The sequence below is a fragment of the Histomonas meleagridis genome (assembly GCF_020186115.1).
Source record: "Histomonas meleagridis strain 2922-C6/04-10x chromosome Unknown contig_64, whole genome shotgun sequence".
NCBI classification, from domain to species: Eukaryota; Parabasalia; order Tritrichomonadida; family Dientamoebidae; genus Histomonas; species Histomonas meleagridis.
The window spans coordinates 8,165-22,902 of record NW_027150906.1 but is presented as its reverse complement, the minus strand read 5'-3'; the positions used below and the strand labels follow the sequence as shown (position 1 = coordinate 22,902).

Below are 14,738 nucleotides of genomic sequence, written 5' to 3'. Positions count from 1 at the left end.
TATTACTTTGACTGAATGTATTTCTTTTTAGAAAAAAGAAAATGTACGCAAAAACTAAAACAATTTTTGATGTATCATCGATCTTTCTACTGTCGAAATAAAGATATATTTGTTTTATAAATTGTAAAGCATTTACCTGGTCCGAAACATAGGGGTTTTTAATGCCAACCAAAAGAAATCTTTGTTATACATTAATTCGTCCAATTCATAAAAACTTATGTTTTCACATCACATCTCTTTCATGTTTTTATGAAGTTTACAATTTTAAAATTTCATGTTTTTGAACTCTCCTGTCAATTTTGTGCAAAAACACTTTTTGGACTATCATTAAAGAGGGAAAAAACGTTTTTATGATTCCAAAAGAAAAATGTAAACTTCATAAAAATTGAGAGATATCAAAACATTTCCATTTTACAAAGAAGAAGTTCGAAGTAACTTTCAAATCTTGGAATGGGAATTTTTTTTGATTCCAATACATTTTCTTCTTTAATAAGATATTTCCAAAGTGTTTCTATGACACTAAGTTTGAAAGCAAATGATTTGCCACCTCAACTTCAAACATTTGCTAATTTTCTTATTAATTTTTTCAATGAGCTTTGGGCGTATATTCCTCAAATCCCAGATTTTGATTATCGTATTCGAGTAATAGCTTTTTCTGTTGGAATTCCAACCATTCTTTATGTATTATTTACATGGATATCTGGATCTTTTATCAAAAATATTTTACAAGTTCTCAACATTTCTGCTGTTTTTTGTTTGTTCTTATCCATAGGCAGTTTTTATTTTTCAGGCTGGACCTTTGAGTTATACAATCTAATTATTTTTATAGTTTCTATTTTATATCTCATTATTTCCATTTTTGTATATACTATTCATTCACACTGTCTTTGTTTTAAAAAGACGGAATCCCTTACCAACATTATTTATCAAATTGTTGATTTTTATATGCAAGGTGTTATCCCAGGAGTTAAAAGTGACTTAACCAATGAAAAGATAGATACCATTCTTCATAAATATTCATCTGATGCTGTCATTGAACCCGTCACTCCAAGTGCTGGAAAGTCAATTTTTCTCATCATTTTAATTTTAGGTTTTGTGGCACTTTTTCTATTTGGATATGGGATAATTTCACCATCAACAAATCTCGATCCATTTTATTCCATTTTCATTATGGTCATCTCGGCTATCGTTTTTGTTATACTCACATTCATTTTAATTATGATTTCCTTTAAATGCTTATCTGAGGCATTTGTATCTGTAAGAAAATTTATTCGAAGATATGGTCTTAAGGCTATTTTACTTCTTTTAGATCTTTTATACATTCCAATTTGTACGGCTTTTTTAGATATCTTCCAACTCAAAAAAATTGGATGTGATAAAGGGCAATATTTATCATTTACTAATATCACAAACAATGTTATGGGACATTTAGTGAATGCTAATGGAACTTGTACATTATGTTCACAAATTTACACAATTGGCGAATGTGCAAATCAATGTAATGGAATGACGTCTCTTAGATTAATTACATCCAACCAAATAGACTTTTCTTTTGGTATAGTTAAAGTTTTTAGTCCGATGATATTCTTTGTATTTATATTCTTTGTCATTGGAGAACCACTTTTGTGGTGTTATATGATTATAGTCAACAAGAAAATTGCGTGGTGTATTCCTATGTTTGGTAAAACTCTTGATGAAAAATGGAATCGCATCACAACATTAATGTCAAGCCCTGGTTTCTTTCTTTTTTATGCGTACAAATATAACAGGATTGGATGGGGTATTTTCATTCCAGTTTTTAAGCTTGTCATTTTGCTTCTAACATTTATCACTAACCAAGTCTATCGTCCCTTAGCATTTGGAATCTTTATCGTTCATTTTTTGTGTACAATTTTGTACATAACTTTGCGACCGTTTTCAACTTTTTGTAATAATTTATTGAATATAATTCTCTCAATTTCAAATTCTCTTTTGGCACTTTTACCTATTCTTATGTATTTTGACATTAAACTTCCGAACGAAGTTTCAATACCTTTTTCGGTTTTAATCGTTCTTATTCCGATTGTATCGTTATTTTGTCTTTTATGTTGTCGAACAGAAGCATTAGACCTACCAATGAGTCCTCTTGAAGAAGACAAAGAGAATAAAGAAGAAGATAAAGTTATTAACCTTGATTATACATATATTGCATCAATTTCACAAATATTAGATATATCTGGTTTGAAAAAAATTGGATCTGATGAAGATAATGGACAAAATGAACTTGAAAGTTTTAATTATGATGGATTGGATGTTAGTAGAAGTCTTGTTGTTGATAGAATACGCGGCGCATGCGAAACAATTGACCAAATATGTGACGCTGTAACAACAAAAATGGTGCTTACCATATTGAGAGTGTGTATAGTTGCATCAATGGCTTGCGCTGGTTGGTTCTTTGGTGGAATAATCAGCCAAGCGAAGTTCGAACCTTTGTATTGTTAATAAATAGAACTGTGAATAATGTAAAGGTTTTGTTTTTATAAATTAATGTGAATTTATTGTTAAACGTTTGAATAAGAACTTGGAGATTTGTTTGAAAATTGTTGGATCTAAAGGGCATTTGTTCAAAATATGTCTTAATAAAGGATTGCAAAATTGAATAATTATTTTAAATTTTTTTTACCTATAAAAATTGCTAAAGTACTTTTGGACTTGAGAATTCTCATTTGATTTTATGAACAAAATATTTAATTAAGATTTGAACATATGCTATTTGATTTAATTTTATAAATAATCAATATAATTTTTTACCTCCATTCTTAAAAAAAAAATTAAAATTAAGCAAGCCGTAAAAGAAAAATTAATAAAGTCAAAACATGAATACAAATTAATATAAATCAAAAGTTTGGTATGGGACATATAGGAATGAACATTAAATTAATTATTAACTTTGATTTTTGGAATTTAAAAGGGGGAAAAAATCATAAATACCACAACAAAATTCAAGTTAACATTTTTTCGATTAAAAAAAAAATAATAATTTTACATTAGTTTAATACAAAAATTTATTCATTCTGTTTGAAAGTCAACCAACTGTTCGAAATTGCTATTTCTTTCAACCTTATTCTTTTTCACAGCCACAATTACCGCAATCAGAAGCACCACTGCTCCCAACGCCAACAAAATCAAGTAAACAAATTCTGTTATTACTCTTTTCGATCTATCTTCTTCAGGTTCGAGCCACCAAATAGAGAAAGTGTTTTCGCATTTTTGACCAAAACTGCAGTTTACGCACACAACGTTATTTCCATCAATTTCTTCTGTTTCGTTTTTGTCAAAACAACAATAATTTAAAACGGCAGAACCAGACTCAACAAAAACAGAGTATACATTTATTGGAAGATGAAAAATCGAAACATTAAATGACGCAATCGATTGACTTCCAATCGAAATAGCATATTGGGAAAAATTACTCTCGGAATGAAACATGGAATAAGAAATAAACGTTGTGCAATAGCTAAGGCGAAGCATATAATCGGTGAAATTGTTTTGAAAGATTTCGCAATATCTAAAAATTAAATCTTGAGACGTTAGTGAAATACCTGAACAGCTGTTTTCCGTGAAATTGGTGTTGGTCATTGATACTGTATCACGCGATTGAACTTGAATTAATGAGGAATTAATACAATTATAGAATTTGCTTGAATCAATTGTTATGTTGTCATTCACATGGTTAATGCAGCCATAGCACGATTCAAAAAGAGTTGATATGATTTGAATTGGAACAGATGATTGTATTGCGTATTTTGAAATATTGATAAAAGTACAACTCTTTATGGAGAATATATGGCTAGCATTGGAAAAAATTGTTGATTCAGTAAATGTTTCATTAAAAAAGGTATAGCTTAAAGATTCAATTTTAATTGGAGATTTTAAAAAATATGAAAAAGAAGATGATAAAATTGACATAGATCTTATATTAGAAGAAAACAAAAAGTGAGATTGCATTTTGAAAAAATATGAAAAAGATATCGATAATTTTTGATTGTGAATTGGAGTGAATAAAGGAGACATTGAATTTCCTTGATAAATTAATGATTTTATGGTTATGTTTTGAAATGATAATCCAAGAGAAACAAATAGCAAAAACATTTGCAATTCTCTTTGATTACTGAAGTTACAGTATACATAACGGCCTCTTAAATTATAAACTTTACAAAAAAATAGAAGGACAAAAATCAAACCCGTTAACTCGATGTCATTTTCAGTAAAGTGCTCAAATAATTTGAGAAGGTCTGTTTTGCATTGTTCGATTGTCCACAATGGCACAAAGCCCCCTTCAGCCCTATTTAAACGCTATTCGCCGTTCTCTTCAATCAGCTCTTTGTCTCCGAAACTTTGCATCACAAGATGTAGAACGTCACAACAAGCCTGAAATCGAAACACAAACAAAAACATCTCGAGAAGTTATTGGACATCCAATAATGATTTCTAGATCTGAAATTGAATGTGTATATATTGAAACATCAATCAATAGCGTAAGGGTTTCAGTCAAAATAAAGCAACTTGATGATGTAGATACACTTTTAACAAAGATGTTCATGAGATTCCTTTGTCAACGTGCTGATCAATTCCGTATTCTCCGTCGTAAGCCAATTGAAGGATATGATATCTCCTTTTTAATTACTAACATTCATACAGAGCAAATGATTTTGGCGAAGTTAATCGACTTTATCATTACATTCCTTCAGGACGTTGACAAGGAAATATCTGACATGAAAGTTACACTCAACAAGAGAGCACGTAAGTGTGCTGAAGAATTTCTCAAGATTTTGGTCTAAACGACATTGGATTTTTTTTTGTTGTTTTATTTTACAAACTTAGATAAATATATTTACGAATTACTCCATTTGAACTTACGTTAAGGAGTTCTCAATTTTCTGAAGTTCATTGCGCGTGGCTTTTTTTGTGGTTTTGCACTTTATAAAAGCACATTTCTAATGATGTCATTACAAACATAAACACATGAGATGAAAATTTGAATAATTCATCAACCTGCTTGAAATTCCTAATCAGGAATTTGAGCTTGAGAAAACTATATTCAGTTTTACTGAAGAAAACATCGAAATGTCCGTTGAAACTGTATTCAAATATTAATGTTAATGCAAAAACTATTCATTTGAATAATTTGAAATATGTTTTAATCATTTCTTTTTCTTTTTAAACTTAGAAAATACACCTTACTAAATGAGATCAAAAGAATAAATTACAAAATATTATAATATTATAATTTTAAAGGAAAATAACTAATCTATTGTTAATAGGTCTCTAGAAAGTATAAATTTAATGTTTCATATCAACTGCAAATTCGACATTCAAACATTTTCGATTCATAATTATATATTAAAGCGCGCATATTATCACACCATTATATCACTTTTTACTAATTTCTTGAATTGCTTTTTTGATTTCTTCTGTCACTTTTACTGCTGTTTCGTATTCATCGAACTTCAACAAATACACCGAAACGCCTTCTTCCTTGTCCTCGATATTTTGTAACAATATCCTCAACTTGTTATCCTTTAGCGAAGGGTTCATTCTTTCGAAGACTCTCGAGTTAACAATGATTGTTCCAACTTTGTTTCTCCTGACAACAATTCTATAGTAACCGTTTCCCTTGTTCAGGTGCAGCGGCCCTTCGCCTTTCACCACGAATTTCTTCCTACACACATAATCCTTATCATTATGGCGCTCGACTTTTAGAAATTCGTTTTCTTCAGGCTTTGTTTCACCTTCTTTGAGTTCGGTATCTATTGTAAATTTAAATTGATATACTTTCGTGTTACACTCAATAAGATTCTCCTCGTTCTCTTCCCCTGTTTCATTAGATTCAACAAACGCTGGGGTCATATTTTCAAAATCATCTTCGATGTCATCGTCATCTTTGGGAGTATAGGAAAAACAATTGGCCCCAAAAGGTGAGCGCGTAGAAGCAATGAAATTGACACCAGTGCCAAAGTTAAATTCATAGGTATCACATAAAGATGAAAACGAGCTGCTGCTTGGAAAGACAAAACTGGAATTAGGCGTAATGGTAAATGGATGACTTGTAGGCGGCTGAGTAGGTAGTTCGAGTTTAATCTCAGGACGTTTATCAGAGGAGGTCGTTTTGGCTGAAGGAAGATCAATGATGGGATAATTAAAACTGGAAAGACTGTCCTGTCTAGAAATGAAGGCAAAGTCGAACTTGGAATCTTTCTTGGAGTCAGGAGAAAATTTGTCAATATTATTGGTCAATTTTGATGATGGAGCTTTTGAGTCTTCTTTGCTTTCAGACGGATTGCCAAAATTAAATGTTGAGGCTTGTGGAGCCGCTTTGTTAAAAGATAAATTTTGGTATTTCTTAAAAGATGAATCAGTCGTACTATTATTTTTGTCTTTCTCTTGCTTTTCATCACCAGCTGGCTTTGTAAGAGTGGGGCTAAAGTTAAGTTTAGATGTTTTATTTTCTTCTTTATCATCGATAGATTTAATTAATTCTGAAAAAGCGCCATTGGGCATTTTTATCTGTGGAATGTTATTTCCTTCAGTGGGCTTAACTGAACCATTTAAGCTTCCAAAACTGAGCGAGGAAGCTCCTTTGTCCATCGATTGACCAACAATATTGAATGACTATCTGGTCGGGACATTTGATATGAAAAAGGTCGTGGGGGAAATAAACGGGCATGAAATGACGCACGTTTATCGTTATTAACCGTTTATATATCGGTAAACGGCTTTGAGGCCAATTAAAATAAAAAAATTGAATGTACATTCCTTCAAAAGCTTAAATTTTCCTAGAAATAGCTCTCTATAATGAATAGGATTGAATTCTTTGGAGTACTTTAAATTTTACGAGAAAATGATATCAAAATAACTGAGAACAAAATATTCTTCAAACACTCTAAAAATTTTTAAACAACAACAGAAAATCAATTGGTTCTTTAATAACTTTTTTTCCATAGAATATCTTTCGCCAATATTTTGTTTCCAGAATATGATGCAATATGTTAAACTTTAATAAAAAACAAGATTTTTTTATGATAGTATTTATTATATTTTTAAAGAATAAATCTTTAAGCGTTCAATTCTTTTATGCTTTGTTCTTTTACTCTATTCCATTTTATAGCAAATGTTATTATCAAAAACAGATAAGTAACAATCTGCAAATAAGTAAAGAAAGAGGAAAATAGTGAAAACGTGCCGCCATAAAACATACAAATTATGACCCATGCAATTGTAGCTATTAACATAGCAAAACTATTAATACCAAATTCCACTTTTTGTAACAAGCAATGATTATTTGATTCGAAATAAATTTCACATAAATTAATAACAGGTAACACCCATAATAAATAATAACAAATCATAATAAAATAAGAATGTGCATCAAAATATATATCACCATTAGCTTGGTAACCCCATAACCAAACTATAGCTAAATAATTTTCAATTTTAGTTTCTGCATAAGGTATGCCTAATATTGCTATAGCCAAAATTATGATAAATATATAAACATAAATTGGAACTTTCCTTAATCTATTCCATATATAAAATGGACCAAGAAAAATTTGTTTATATATTGGAATTGTATTACTTCCGCAATAAAACATATATTCTTCGAATTCATCAAGTGCTTCTTTAAATGGAATCCAAAATGGAATTAACTTAAATATTGCAATTGCAAGAAATACAAATGCTAATGAAAATGTAAAATCTTTTGTATTCACATTTTGAATCATTTCCACAAAAAATGGCGATTTTTTACCAACAAAAAATTCAATTTCTTTTGTTGCATCGCCTTTAATTTCTAATTTATGTTTTCCATCTCTTAGTGTTATATTCAATGAATAAAGACGAACATTTTCTTTAATTATCTTTTTCATTGGTATTGTGCCGATTTTTTTATCATCAATTATTAAAGTTAATTTTAATTCTTTTTTAGAATATCCAATTAATCGAACAGGAAAATGATTTTCATTAAATACTTGATACTTACTAACCTGTTTTAATGGCACAGGATAAGAAATAGCTATAATATTTTTATCAGATGGATTAAATTCATTATAAACAATTGCACCTTTTTCAAGTGTAATAATTCCGGCTGTTTTTCTGTAACAAATTGAAGTCGAAGCAATTGTTAATGTATCTCCGACATGATAAGTTTTAAATGTTTTTGGATGTGTATGTCCTGATAAATAAATATCTGATTTACGAATTATCGATTTAAAACTTTCTCCATTTGATGCAGATCGATGCCATAAAGAATTGACTGGAAAATGAGAAATTATAATATTTGTTGCATCATCCATAAAACTATTTTGAAGTTTATCAACATCTGATTGCATCAATATTGGAATAGAACCAAAAGGTCCAGTTGGATAAGGGAAATGTAATCCTGTGAATGAAATAAAATTAATTTTCCCAACATTTGTTTCAATTGTATAATTTGTTCCAGAATTTCGTAATTCACTATTAAGTGCAAATTGTTTGTAATAGTTCTTTGGTGAATCATCTTCGGAAATACTAAAATAATCATGGTTACCTGGATATTCAAGTAAAACTCTTCCTTCTTTAATGAGACCTGATTGATAACGTGTCATATTGTATAAAATCCAATTTTGTAGATTTGGCCCATATTTCTGTATCTCAGAACCATCATCAGTTCCATCAGTAATATCACCAGTAATGATTACAACTGATGGATCTAATTTTTTAGATATATTTTTGAATATATTTCGAAGATTATTAACATTAGAAGGATTCTTTTGTGTAAAATGGGTATCTGACATCTGAACAAAATAAAATGGTTCTTCAGTAAAAGGTTCAGTCATGTTATTGGATTGAATATTTCGGACTGTTGAATATTTGGTGAAAATAAAAGTTGATAATAAACAAATGAATAAAAAGATAAAATTCAAATAATGTGCATAAAAGTAGGGGAGAAAGCGTACATTAAATTGCCTTTCTTCTATATTTGTTTCCATTATGAATATTTATGAAACATTGATGACCGGAAATGTTTATAAACATTTACAAAGGACATTCAAAAATTGTGGGCTGTTTATAAACAGTTTTTGACAGCAAACCTCCAGACAATTGAATTCTGCTGAATGAAAATTTTTATTTATCGGTTTGACTTTTTTAGCGGTTTCCACAGAAAAACCTCTGGAAACTTCCATCTACAAAGAAAATTATATTAATCTTTTACGGTGATTATTGATTTTTAGAAGTAATTCAAAGCCTTATTGAAATAAAGTCAATATTCGCCCAAACAATGAATAAATTTGTTCATCAAAATATATTTTTTTTGTAGCAAATCATTTCATGCAATATAATGACCATATAAGTTATGTTACACTTATTTAAAAATTATCATTTTGTTATTTAACATTATATTATATAATTTTGCTATAGTGAAAATAAATTCTTAGATATTATGGAAAATTTACAAATCATCAAATTCAAAAACTTCATCCTTTTCATTCTTTCAAATCTTTGTTTTCTTGCAAAAGTAGTTTAATACATATATAAATGGATAATTATTCTTCTAATTAGATGTACAAGATACAATTACAAATTATATTAATTTGCATTTATCATCTAAAATACCTACATATTATATGTAAATGATGTCGTTTCAATGGCTTTTATAGAATAATATCATTTTCTTCCATCATAAGCTTTAAAAAAATATAGATTTTTTATCAATAGTTTTTTAACTATTAGAATTAAAAAACACTAAACAAAGATTATTCGTTCCCAAAGAAACCAGTGCTTTAGCTTAAAAACAGAAAATTTTGGAGATATGAAAATTTGAAAAATGTTTCAGAATAAATTGAAGGATGAAAGGTAAAACAAATCATGCTTTTCTTTGTTGTACATTACTTGGAATGAATGGATGATGTATTGGAAGAACATTTTGTCATATGCATAAATTTTTTTGGTTGTCCTTTGTTAATTGAATATCACTGAAAAGCCTGTTCTGAATTTCATTTTCTGTGTCACCGAAAATAAAAAACACTGAAAAAAAATGTAAATCTTTGAATTACTGCTGTTGTAAAATCTTTAGGAAATAAATCATAGAAAAGAAGCAAAAACATTATTGAAAACGAATTTGTTAAATCTTGTTTCTCAGCAACATTTTATTTATAAGAAGCGAGTTTTCCAGAAATGGTTGACCACGAAGTGAACTTTGTTTAAAGTGAAATGGATCCCCCAATGAAAAGTTTGGCTCTATTACTTGTTACAATTGACCTAAGTTTTAACAAACTCTTCTTTTGTAACCACTAATGAAACGAAGAGGGAAAGTTCGATTAACAATTTTTGGAAAACTAAAATAATGCACATTAACCTTAATGTTGCACAAGATACAAATGGAATTTCAAAATATAGTGAACTTATTTCAACATACGAAGAAGTCAAATCAGATACGATTGAAATATAAAGTAAGAAGAAAGTTTTCAATGAACTTATTACTTACTGATAGAGATTCTTATGATCATCCATCCTTGTACAATCCAAACACTTTAAACAATCTTATGTAGACATCCTTTAAGATATAATTAAGTTAATTCGAAGCCCAAGCAAAATCAGCATATTGAAAACATATATTGCAGAATCTGAGATGAACGAATACCATTCAATGGTTAAAATTAAATAATCGTTTTCAAGTGAAAAAATGCCATCGTTCGATTGAAAGTTCTGATGATTTAACGTCAAATTTTACGGTTAAACATATTCAAATTTGATGCATTTCATTATCAAATGGAAAAGTATAAAGCAATAAAAGAAATAGGGAAAGGAGGATTTGGACGTGCAATTCTTGTTAGATCAATAACAACACATGAATATCGCGTTGTTAAAGAATTAGATCTAACTGGATTATCACCATCAGCCAAGAAAGCTTCACTTAAAGAAGCCGCTATCTTAAAAACACTTAAGCACACTAATATTATTCGATATCGAAATTGTGTTCATCGTAAAGACAAGATTTTAATATTAATGGATTATGCAGATGGTGGAGATCTTAGTACTTATCTTAGGAATCGTAAAGGGGTATTTATTGGCGAAGAGCAAATCCTTGATTACTTTGTACAAATTTGTCTTGCTCTTAAGTATATTCATGATCGTAAAATTTTACATCGAGATTTGAAACCACAAAACGTGTTTCTTTCGCGTGGAAACATCATCAAACTTGGTGATTTTGGTATATCAACTACATTAGATCATACTGAAGATATGGCAAAAACTACAATTGGTACGCCAACATATTGTTCGCCTGAAATATGCATAGGGAAACGCTATAATTCCAAATCCGACATATGGTCATTAGGCTGTATTTTATATGAAATGATCACATTACGTAAAGCGTTTACAGGTGCAAATATTACAGATTTAATGAAACAAATAATACTTAAGCAGCCAGCTCCAATGCCAATACATTATAGTGAAGACCTTAAATCTGTAGTTCGACTTTTATTATCAAAAGATCCACGATCGCGTCCTACGATCAATGAAATCTTTAAAATCCCATTGATACGAAACAAGGCCATTGCGTTGTTAGGCAAAACACTTGCTGATATTGAGTTAGGTCATGAAATATTCCATGGAATTAAACCTGGTCGAACTCCATATGGAGCTGTTTCAGATGTACACTTAATAATTGAGAACGAAGAAGAAGAATTTGAAGGAGAACTTGCGAATATTTATGATGATATGAAACGAATGGCTGAAAATTTACGAATGGTTATATCAAATGATAACCTAATTGATGTACCAGAAGAAGTGGAATCATTAATTTTGGGTGAGTTTTATTTCATGGGCAGAAAGCTCAGACTCGGAAATGTGAAGCGAAATGACCCGCTATCGTTCAAAGTTGAGGCTGTCAGAGTTTTTTTGGAAGGTTTACTCGGGGTGGACAAAATGAGAGACGTTTACGATGCAAGTCGAGACGTGGAAAACGAGGGGAAAATGGTGAAAGTGTTGGAAATGACGCGTTCAGACTTGTACGTTTTCCAACTTACTATACAGCTTGTGGCGTACGAAAGGAAAATGGAAACAATGGAAGTAATTTAAATTATGTAATAAAATATTAATTTAGTTATCTGACTTAAATGAAATACAAATTCATCTGAAGTGATTCTTTATAAATTAATTTATTCTTGCATTTATTAAAAATAAGGAATTAGTACAACCGATAGGGAAATTCAGTTGTTAAACGATTATTTTTGTCATAAAAATTATATCGTTCCATAGAAAATCAAAAAGTGCAGCAGATGGAAAACGAGTTCGAAATGAACTTTCTGACACATTTTGCTGTTTATTGCGTTGGCGTTGGGTTAATAGATTAAGTTGGGATAAATATGTATTGGAATTTTGGGATATTTTTGATGAATAAATAATTTTTATTGATTTGATATATGACATTACATACCTATGGGTATTTCATGCCTTGAGGATACAATGATGAAAATGGTTTCTGCAAATCCAATTCGCTAACAGTTATTGTGTTTCTGGATTCCAGTGATCACATCAAATAATTCATTTTGGATTGTTAAAATTAAAAAAAAAAATTTATGATTAATATATTTATGGTTAAAATTTTCACAACGCAAATCACTGAAATGGCTGTGATGCCACAAGTTCATTATTTTCCAACAACGCATATATAGTTCTTCTTTCTGATGAAAAAGTTATTGATCTTGCAACATTTGGGAGCCAGCCCTTTGCTACAGTCTTCAAATCGTACACGCGGAGCAAGATTATGTCCTTAGACTTCATAGCGAGGCACAAATATTCGGATCTGTCTGGAAATGTACATTTGCAATATGTTGTTACACTGCTATCCACTTCCTTTGATCTCAGATTTCGTTGGCTAAGGTCGAATACGCTAAGTTTTGTCTTAACATTATCAGCTATTTTCCTTTCGGATATTAAAATTACAAATCCAAGATCAGATATCACGGCATAACTAGGAAGAGATCGCACTTTGATACTCCTATTGAAGGCGTGATTGATTGCTGATGAATAAGCAAACTTCAATGAAACGTCAACAGATACAATCAGATCTAATTCTTCAGAATATGCAAGACATTCGATACGTTCGAAATGTGCATGTACTGAACCTGTGATTCTTCTCGTTTGGATATCCCAAACGCATAAAGAAAAATCTTGAGCTGCACTAATCACATATTTTGATCCTCCACAAATCGATAAAATACTTGCTGAATGTCCTCTGAATGTTTGTGTTTTCCCTTTTGATTCAGCGTAGTTCACTACATCGAATGTATCACTCCAAGGGCTTGCGAAAAAGAATAATTTGTCTTCAGGTCTGACGCTTGTAAACTTATTAAAAATTCCGATACTACTCAATTTCGGCGGTATCTGTATTGAAAAAGTGAATTTTGAGATAACTTTGAAGCCGGTTTTGTCAAAATTGGTTGAGTAAATTTGACCGGATTGAACCGCATAATTCAAATCATTTTGATCGCTGCACCATATTTTCAATGCTCTGACACTTTGTTCTAAAATGGAGAACGTTATCGATTTTTCACTGCTGAAGTCTGGCATAAACGGTATGAAAGTCCTTTGCGGGTGTGGACTTGCAAAAAGCTTTTGTGGGTTAACGCCAAAGCTCAAAGCATATTGTTGAGCCAATTCTATTTGTTCAGGTTCTTTTAACTTATCGAAAAATGTAGAATCTGAATATGGATGAAACAGATTTAAAGCTTCAAGACTTTGTTGTTTGACACCGAAGATCAAATCGATCCATTGGTTAATATTTTTTGACACATGAGCTGATTCCAATGCCAATCTATTAATTGCAATAAATTCAGCAGGCGTTTTCGCCCATTTAGCAAGTTCAACGTCATCAACACCTTCACCTAAGTCATACTTTTGAGAGTTAATTAGGAACTCAGGTGTTGAAAAGAATTCAGGAATCAATTCTCTAAAATCATTCAATTCTGACACGCACATATTATAAGCCAAAGGTATAGACTTGAACAATCTTGTTGCAGCGTCGAATTTATTTCCTTGTAATACAATATGGAGTGAAGTAAATGGTTCACATCTAATCATATAATGTATAACAATAGCTGAGTTTGAGTAATGCTGTCTATACAAAGAAGAAGTAGGCTCATCTTTCACTTCTTCATATCTTTCCAACAAGTCATTAATTCTGTTTTGATTCAAAGCCCCTATCGGCTTACTCAAATCTCTGTAAACATTTGAATCTCGCAACGATATGTGCAATGAGCTGTAATCTGATAATATCCAAGGGAATACTGGGTATTGCGACAAGTCATTGAATGACCTTCCACTAAACATGTTTACCCAATACAAATATTCGTAATTTGAAATTTTTCCTGATTTCCAATCTTTTTGAATATTCATTTCATCGAATAACTTTTGCGCGGATTTTAACTGTATTTTAATCTCCGGATGATTTCGTGAAATTAACTTTAGGAGAGATTTTCGGTCATTGATATCCATGATAAAGAAATAACTTCTATGGTTGTTTAAAAAGATTTCGATCGCATTGTCAGTATGTAAATGTCTTCTCTTTAGTATTAATATGATTGATTTAATGGATATTTCGACAAGTTTTCCATGATAAATTATCGATTCCTTTTTATTGTTCATTAAAGTTTCGGACTCGAATATGAACGAATCACCGAAAAAGAAAATCGATCCTCCATACATATACTTCATTGTTA

The 14,738-nt window shown here is 30.4% G+C and overlaps 5 protein-coding genes across 5 annotated transcripts; 3 read left to right on the top strand and 2 right to left on the bottom strand.

Moving 5' to 3' along the window:
* Window positions 1-2,115: 2,115 nt before the first annotated feature.
* On the top strand, window positions 2,116-2,481 carry GO595_008273 (uncharacterized protein; the record flags this gene model as incomplete). Its single annotated transcript, XM_067921829.1, has 1 exon — window positions 2,116-2,481. One exon carries the CDS (start codon window positions 2,116-2,118, stop codon window positions 2,479-2,481), a length of 366 nt encoding a protein of 121 aa, XP_067771513.1.
* Window positions 2,482-4,301: 1,820 nt separating this feature from the next.
* Window positions 4,302-4,820, top strand: GO595_008272 (Actin-related protein 2/3 complex subunit 4; the record flags this gene model as incomplete). Its single annotated transcript, XM_067921828.1, has 1 exon — window positions 4,302-4,820. The coding sequence occupies one exon, from the start codon at window positions 4,302-4,304 to the stop codon at window positions 4,818-4,820; it is 519 nt and encodes a 172-aa protein (XP_067771512.1).
* A 592-nt stretch (window positions 4,821-5,412) lies between these two features.
* GO595_008271 (uncharacterized protein) lies at window positions 5,413-6,627 on the bottom strand (the record flags this gene model as incomplete). The annotated part of the gene is made up of 1 exon (XM_067921827.1): window positions 5,413-6,627. The coding sequence occupies one exon, from the start codon at window positions 6,625-6,627 to the stop codon at window positions 5,413-5,415; it is 1,215 nt and encodes a 404-aa protein (XP_067771511.1).
* A 4,158-nt stretch (window positions 6,628-10,785) lies between these two features.
* GO595_008270 (AGC family protein kinase) lies at window positions 10,786-12,096 on the top strand (the record flags this gene model as incomplete). The annotated part of the gene is made up of 1 exon (XM_067921826.1): window positions 10,786-12,096. The coding sequence occupies one exon, from the start codon at window positions 10,786-10,788 to the stop codon at window positions 12,094-12,096; it is 1,311 nt and encodes a 436-aa protein (XP_067771510.1).
* A 540-nt stretch (window positions 12,097-12,636) lies between these two features.
* GO595_008269 (Beige/BEACH domain containing protein) lies at window positions 12,637-13,998 on the bottom strand (the record flags this gene model as incomplete). The annotated part of the gene is made up of 1 exon (XM_067921825.1): window positions 12,637-13,998. The coding sequence occupies one exon, from the start codon at window positions 13,996-13,998 to the stop codon at window positions 12,637-12,639; it is 1,362 nt and encodes a 453-aa protein (XP_067771509.1).
* Window positions 13,999-14,738: the final 740 nt, after the last annotated feature.